Source organism: Coptis chinensis, chromosome 1 (assembly GCF_015680905.1).
Source record: "Coptis chinensis isolate HL-2020 chromosome 1, ASM1568090v1, whole genome shotgun sequence".
Taxonomy (NCBI): Eukaryota; Viridiplantae; Streptophyta; class Magnoliopsida; order Ranunculales; family Ranunculaceae; genus Coptis; species Coptis chinensis.
The window spans coordinates 30,413,134-30,420,802 of record NC_141456.1 but is presented as its reverse complement, the minus strand read 5'-3'; the positions used below and the strand labels follow the sequence as shown (position 1 = coordinate 30,420,802).

General features: G+C 37.8%; 1 protein-coding gene across 1 annotated transcript; it reads right to left on the bottom strand.

Annotated features, from left to right (window-relative positions):
- Positions 1–472: 472 nt before the first annotated feature.
- On the bottom strand, positions 473–2,247 carry LOC147523405 (uncharacterized). The gene is made up of 4 exons (XM_086570943.1): positions 1,941–2,247; positions 1,632–1,834; positions 1,271–1,548; positions 473–1,163 (listed from the first exon to the last, which is right to left on the bottom strand). Exons 1-4 carry the CDS (start codon positions 2,245–2,247, stop codon positions 473–475), a joined length of 1,479 nt encoding a protein of 492 aa, XP_086427069.1.
- Positions 2,248–7,669: the final 5,422 nt, after the last annotated feature.

Below are 7,669 nucleotides of genomic sequence, written 5' to 3'. Positions count from 1 at the left end.
GTTGTTAAGAAGTTATATATTAGAGATTAATATATATATATATATATATATATACTTGTTCCTGATATTAATATTACAATAACATGTCAGTACATAAAACAGTATGAACCTACAAAAAGATGTATGTAACTGGACCTGGTAATTTTCAAGTAACCAAAATAGCTAACATTGTCTTGCATTCTACCTACCTATTGCAACCCATAATCATATAAACTCTTCATATTCAAAATCTAGTGGAACTCCAGCTGAAAAATCAATCCATTATGCATCATCAGTGGCCCTTGTGCATGTTGCCGTGTTGTGTCCATAACCACCACAACGAGAACACCTTCTTTTTTTGCACTGGAACCCCCTCTCCTTTAGATCGCTTTCTTTTCTTCGTTGGCCTACCAGGCATGACCTCATCTACGGGTGGTTTGACCATGATTCCAGCAAAAACCCAAACCCATTGTTCTTTACCTCTTATTGGTTTTCACTCTTCTCGATAAGTGTCCATCATAGTTTCTTTTGTGTACCAATGCAAGCAATAGTCATATACAGAGAATTTACCATCATCGATTGCCTTCATAGCATGGCTACAAGGAAGACCAACTTGTTGGAAGAAATCACAAGTACATGTCTTGTTGAATAAGTCTATAGTGTCAGTATGATCTATACTTGCAATAAAGTAAACATACTCAGTTGCCCTCGAAGCTGTGAACGGACGACTAACATATCTTGAACTGACAATCACATCCTCCACATATTTGGTCAGTTTGCTCTTAAGCTTTGAAGCCATCAGCCTATAGTCATACAAATGTTTGATTATGTTCAACCAAATTCCGTTCAGAAGAGATGTAACAGGCATTGCTTGCTTTGGCAGTATCATCTTGTTCCAGCTATCAATGTGATTTGTATAGCAAATATCATACCTTCTCATTGGAGCAAATGCACAGGACCATGACTCTTTCGGAATCTTAACAAGTTTTGCATACCCCTTTGGATCGCTACAGGATATGTGACTCAGGATTCTAACAAAATCAACTTTCTCATAAGTTTCAGCCGCCCTCTTCACCGTCCCTTTTGAGTATTCCTTACTGACATTGTTTGAGATATGTTGTGCACAAAAGCAATGTGTAGCATTAGGAAGGATTTTAGGCACAGCTTGAAGAATGTTTTGATGCCTGTCAGACATAAGCACAAGCTTCTCCTTAGTCCCAATGACATGGTCTCTCAACTTATCACGAAACCAATCCTAGTGTTCATTATTTTATTTCGGGACTATGACAACTGCAATTGGAAAACGTGGCTGTCACCATCAGTAGCTAGAGTGGTGAAGATAACTGACTTGTATATACCTTTCATGAATGTCCCATCAATCATAATCAACTTACGAAGACATTTTTTGTAAACACGGACAATTACCCCATAACACAAGAAAATGCGTTCAAACCTGTGCTCAGGAGATGACGACGTCAATAGCTCGATGTAACAATCTGGATCAACCCTTTTAAGTTCTTTGCAGTAATTTAGCAACATTTGGTACGACTGAGAGAAGTTTCCCCTTATCTACACAAAACAAGGCAAACCAATGTAAGTTATATGTTGCTACATATCCACTCAGTACTTGTTGATTGTTTGAAGTCTGATACATTCTGCATTGCAATTTCTTTGGCTTTCCATGCAACTTTATAAAATACTCCGGTATAGTGTGAGTTCTTCACCTCCAACTGCAACTGTCTTGGACACAATTCCACGTTGTCCTTCAGTTCCGACTTAATAACTTCTGAGACCCACTTAGCATTTGCGTGTCGATTAGTTGCAACAGCTTCATCTTGTGGACAAGTGTGTGCCTCTGTCAAGGTTATAATAACCCATATATCAAAACCAATGGCCGGTTTTGCATACATATGAAATGTACATCCAACTACACTTCATCACCACCCTTTTAGGAGTAATACTTGCACGATGCAAATCAAACATGTTTGCTATTGCATACGACTTCATGTCTTTGATGAGATCATCTTGAGTAAGGTAGTGTTGTCCAACTTTAGGAGGGATAAACTTCACTTGCAAATAACCAGGAGTAACATCCAAACCAGTACCTTCAGGGGTCTTCGGACTATGGGAAGAGTCGAGATTCTGACATCCTTGATGTAAGTCTTTGGATTTCAGGTCAATAGGTGAAACTACCACAACATCAACCAATCCCTCCAAATCAAAATCAAATTGACTTTGTCGTCCTTCGCCATTCTTAGTAATTGTCATAGGCATGCCCCACCCCCAAAAAATTATTCACCACGGTTCGGAGTAGACCATCGATCACCATCATCTCCATCCAATACTTGGACTTCACTATCATCATCTCCATCCAATACCTGGACTTCACTATCATCATCATCATCCATGACTCCTTTTGCCCTACGACACCTTCATCATCAACTGATAAGTGCTCAAAAAGTGCAATTTAACCCTCGATTATGTCTCTTGTTTAGCCATCTTAGTGGACTAATAGTGTTTGTAAGTTATGTTTTAAGATTCTACAGGTGAGAAAGAGAGTTTTGTAGATTATTAGAGAAAAAGGGATAAAATGGAGCAATTCGGAGCATTAAGGATCACATGGGAAGCCCGTAGACAATCATGGAGAAGGCCAAGGAATTGAAGCTATTAAAGATGCAAATTGGACCTATTTTAAAGCCTATTTGGAAGCCCAAGGCCAAAGGATTCGTTGCTTGGACCAAAGCCCGCAAAAGAGGATAAAATGATAGAGCAGAAGAGACAAAATAGGCTTACGCATTTGGGACGCATAGATCGAGCGTCCAGACGCATTGATCAAGTCAGAGACGCATGGATCGAGCGTCTAGACGCATTGATTAAGTCTGGGACGCATGAATAGTGCGTCCAGACGCATGAATCGACACTGTAGCCAATTCCTTCTCAGTTTTGAAGACGAAGTTGGACTCTGAAAGAAGTCTATTTGTATTAGGAAACAAATGACTGTTTGGAATGCTTCTAGAGCTCAATGTAACCCCTAAAAATAGAGGACCTAAGTGCCTCATGTAATTTGCCAATTCACTTATATTCTTGTCTCCAGAACTTGAGGCGAGAGAGATAATAATAAAAAGATCGGTTTTAACTAGGCGAGTCTTAATAAATTAATCTTTCTAGTATTATGTTCTTCGACTCTTCTTCTTCTCGTTCTTCGTGTTCTTCCTTCTATATGGAAGGCTAATCTTCTCCTTCAGGGAGGAGATGAAGCCCGGTGCTAAAGGTTTAATGATTCTTCCGGTTCATGATGTTCTTCAATCAGGTTAGTTCTTTATGTTTTTAGTTATTAGTTCCATTGCCCACACCAGGGGATGGAAGTATAGATTAAGGTTTTTATTTATTACAATTGAATATCATGCTAGTTTAGGGTTTTATTTATTGCAATTGAATATTTGCTAGTAACATGCTTTTATTTATTGCAATTGAATATAATGCTAGAATAGAGTTTTATTTATTGTAATTGAATATTATACTATTATTCTCTACTTTTCTTCTAATTGTGTAGTGTTTTAGAGTAAGAGAAGTATTCCTTGTGTTTGCCTTAGATGGTGATTCATTGAATAGTTGCCCAAGCTCACATAAAAGGAAAGAAGATACTAGTAACATGAACATAGGAACAACCTTAAGTAGAGTTAATTGTTTAACGATGTTTCACCCAAAAAGGCATCGGCACTCGCTCGATTGCCCGATTGTAGTCTACTTGGAGAACAACATGAAGCAAAAAGTCATTGAATCAAAAGCATTGGTGGATTTGAATCTCTTGAATCTATCTCTCTCATATTCTCTCCATATTTCCAATTCTTAGCTTTAGTATAAGTTTAGTTAGTTTAGTTAGTTTAGTTTAGTTTAGTTTAGCATTAGAATCTACTATATCTATAATCATAGTTTTTAATCCCTCAAACCCCCTTTCCAGTCCTGTCCTTCATATAAACATACACTTAAAAGTGGAACGATACCCTACTCATCCTTTACTTATTGAGGGATAATTAGGTTTTGATACGTTTCTTTTTGTTCAACGACCATCATCTATCTACATCATCCATTTACCATCTACACACACAAAAGGAGTGAGTGTCAAATGGTGCCGCTGCCGTTTTAAGTTGTTTATGTTTAACATTTTCTTTCAAGATTAGAACTTTGGATATTGAGGTATAATTAGCCGCATCATCCATCCTTTTGAGAAAGAGAGAAGCTTGAAGGACATCTCGAAGACAAGATCTACCATTCAGGATAGTTGAATCTTCATTCTTTTTATTTCATTCTTAGTACAGTTGCATCATAGTTTAGTTTTATTGCTTTATAGTATAATTGCATTTAGGACATTTTCAACAATTGAAGTTGTAAGCCAACACAGCGAAACATCAAACTCTACTGTTTCTTGTCCAATCTTGTGAATCGGACTATCGTCTGTGGGCCATGGTACTTAAGCAATCCAAGTGATTCACCATAACCCTAGAAGAGACAGCTTTAGACAACGGGCGAGATATTAGCTGCAAAGCCCAACCCAGTTGAAGGAAAGTAGTTTTGCATGTTAGTATAATTTAGAATAGTTGCATATTAGTTTAATTGCATTCAAGCATAGTAGGATAGTTTTTCGTCATTTTCGCATAGCATTTTCTAGTGTATGCCCTGTCGTCCATATCATTGTCCAGTAAGAACACAATAGTGGACAAGGTTTAACAACCGACTCACAAGAATACTAGACAAGATTGAAACAATGGCCGCAAGCAATGATGGAGGTGTTATGAATCCAAATAATTCTGAAACTATCCCACCCATATATGCAAGCACAACAGAGGAAGAAGTTAAGCAATTTCTATTCGCCAATCATTGGAGACCCACCCAGCAGTATTGTTTTTTCAGAAACAGAAGCTAACCAGTTTGAGCTTAGAGCATTAGTAATCTCTATGCTTCCAAAGTTCAACGGTTCAGACAATGTTCAGCCTTATGTTCACATGAAGAAATTTCTATCAGTCCTCAGAACTTTCAAGAACCAGAATATTAGGGATGAGAGTATCAAAATCATTCTGTTCCCACTCTCACTTGAAGGTAAAGCATTTGAATGGTTAACTGCACAGCCGATCAATTCAATAGACAACTGGGAGAAGTTGAGAACAAAGTTTATTGATCTTAGCACTTTTCAGTGTTTTTAGAAGTTGACTTACTACGTGCTAAAACTCAATAATTTCTTACTGTTTTTTTTCTTTGAGAATGTCAATCTAGTTCGAGTAGGGATTTCGTTCCAACTTCTAAGACAAGAATTTAAATGATCACAACTGGAATCTACACTTTGGAGAACTAAGTGAGAAGGATTTTATAGATAGATTTTTTTTTTTTTTTGAAGTTATCTAAAATTTGTAAGTTTGTTTATAGTTAAATGAAAGAGAGAGATAGATAGGGAAGGATTAATCCTACTCATGCAAGGCCTAGCTACAAGTCTTTTAGAAACAGTCACTACCATCTCAAATCCCTAACATAATATACCTATCTCTAAACATATCATGCTAGCATGTAGAATTGAAATGATATTTCATCTCTCGAAATATCATTCCAACTCCTAGTTCTACTTTACAACAATTGATCGGATAATTGTCAATCTCGTCATTTTGGGGACGGGATGAAAAATAGAACCTAAGTCTTTTAAGTAGTGATTTTGGAATCCTAAATTTGTAGCATGATCCTCACATGAGCATCATTAACCCTCCCCTCGGGAGAGTTTTAGCTCATGATCCTAGGATTGAATTAAACTACAAGAAGATATGTGAAATGAAAAGAAAGAGAATGAAACAAGAAAACTACCACTGTTTACCTAAATGAAAAGAGTTTTTAAAAACTAGAGAGAGTTCCCCATTAACAAGTTACAAGATTTTCTCTAAAAACTAAGAACTAAAAAACAAAATTAAAGACATGGATGTAAATGAAAAGTAAAAAGTCAAGGAAGTAAAAGCTTCCAACTCCCAAAATCAGCCCCCACTTTACATAAGAGAGCCTTTTCTCTTCTCCCACGCCAAACACTCTCCTCTCATTTATTTTTCACTTATCCACAACTAACCCCCATTTGACACCTTTCATTTTTAGATAATCATCACCTAAATCCAACTAACTCATTAACTTCATGCAAGGTGTCAAATTTGCACCAATTATTTGCATCTTTGTCTTTACTTGCATGATGACTCATCAAATCTTATGGGCCCGCCCTAGTGGGTCCACGTCAAAGATCCATGGCGACCGGTCTTTTGGCATTTTTACAACTTCCCGCCTATTTGTAGAGTTCATCGCGACCGATTGTCGGAGCTGACTCACTCGTCGCGATTCGAGTCCCGGTTCAAGAGATATGAGCTTCGAAGTTTGATGCTTCGCATAATCCCGCTTTATTTGGATTATGTACTATTTGAGTCTTTGGGCTTTAGTCCGAATTTGTTGGGCTTCACATGGGCTTGATCGGAAGACATGTGTATACTCCTATTCCGTGCTTAAATGCCGGCTTTATCATCATTTTACATTAGTTGCTCCAACCTCGCAAAAGCGAAGATCGCGATTATTTCATGATTATTAAGCACAAAATTGACCGAAATGTTATGTCTTTACAGGTTTTTATAATACAGTTTTGGGTGCTTATCATTTATGAACAAGTTCTACCCACCCCATAAGACAGATGCCATGCAGCAAGCCATTAGCAATTTCAAAGGAAAAGTGACTGAAGAATATCATCAAAGCTGGGAGAAATTCAATAATATGCTAGTCTCATGTCCACATCATGGATATGACAAGAGCACACTGGCTCATTTTTTCTATCGAGGACTCTCGATGATGAACAAGCAGATGATACAGTCAATGCACAAAGGCAAATTTACATCAATGGATGGAGAGGAAGCTTACAACTTTCTCGAGAATTTAGCTGAAGAAACATAACAATGGACTACTAGCAATGAGGATGTCGCTAGCATGGAGGGGGAGCCAAAGCAATTTGGTTACCAAGCACATGAACAATCAGATCAAGAACTGAAGTCTACATTGGCCAGCCTGGCCACCAACATTGAAACTCTGAGTAAGAAATTTAATCAGTTCTCTATGAATCCCTCCAAGTTCAACAAGTCTCAAGCTAAATCTCTCCCAGTCATGCAAGCTAGCCAATACTACAAAATCTGTTCGGACACTTCTCATGCAACTCTAGAATGTCCTAGTTACTATCAACATGCATCAGTTGGAGAGTACAATATAAACTCATTTCAGAGGCCCAACCAAGGTGGTAATAACTTTCAAGGTAATTATTGGAGAGATGAATCTTTGGACCCCCGTGTTCTCAAGATCAAAGTTATATTCCACAGACAAGTCAAGTTTCACAGTTGGTCCCTCAACAACAATTATACTCTCAACAAAATTCCAATACAAGTGGAGAGTTAGTGCCTGATCCTAGGAAAAATTATGCCGCACCTGCTAACCTGGAAAATGCAATTACTTTGCTATCACAAAAAAATCAGAAGTTTGAAAGTGTTCTAGAGCTTCTTGCAGTCACGGCTCGATCTCCAAAGAATCTCAGGCAAGTCAATGTTCTAGAATGGAGTCTCTAGAGGCTAAGGTCGACCAACTCACCACTGCTTTGTCTGTAAAGACACAAGTCATTCAACCTAGCTTATTGGAA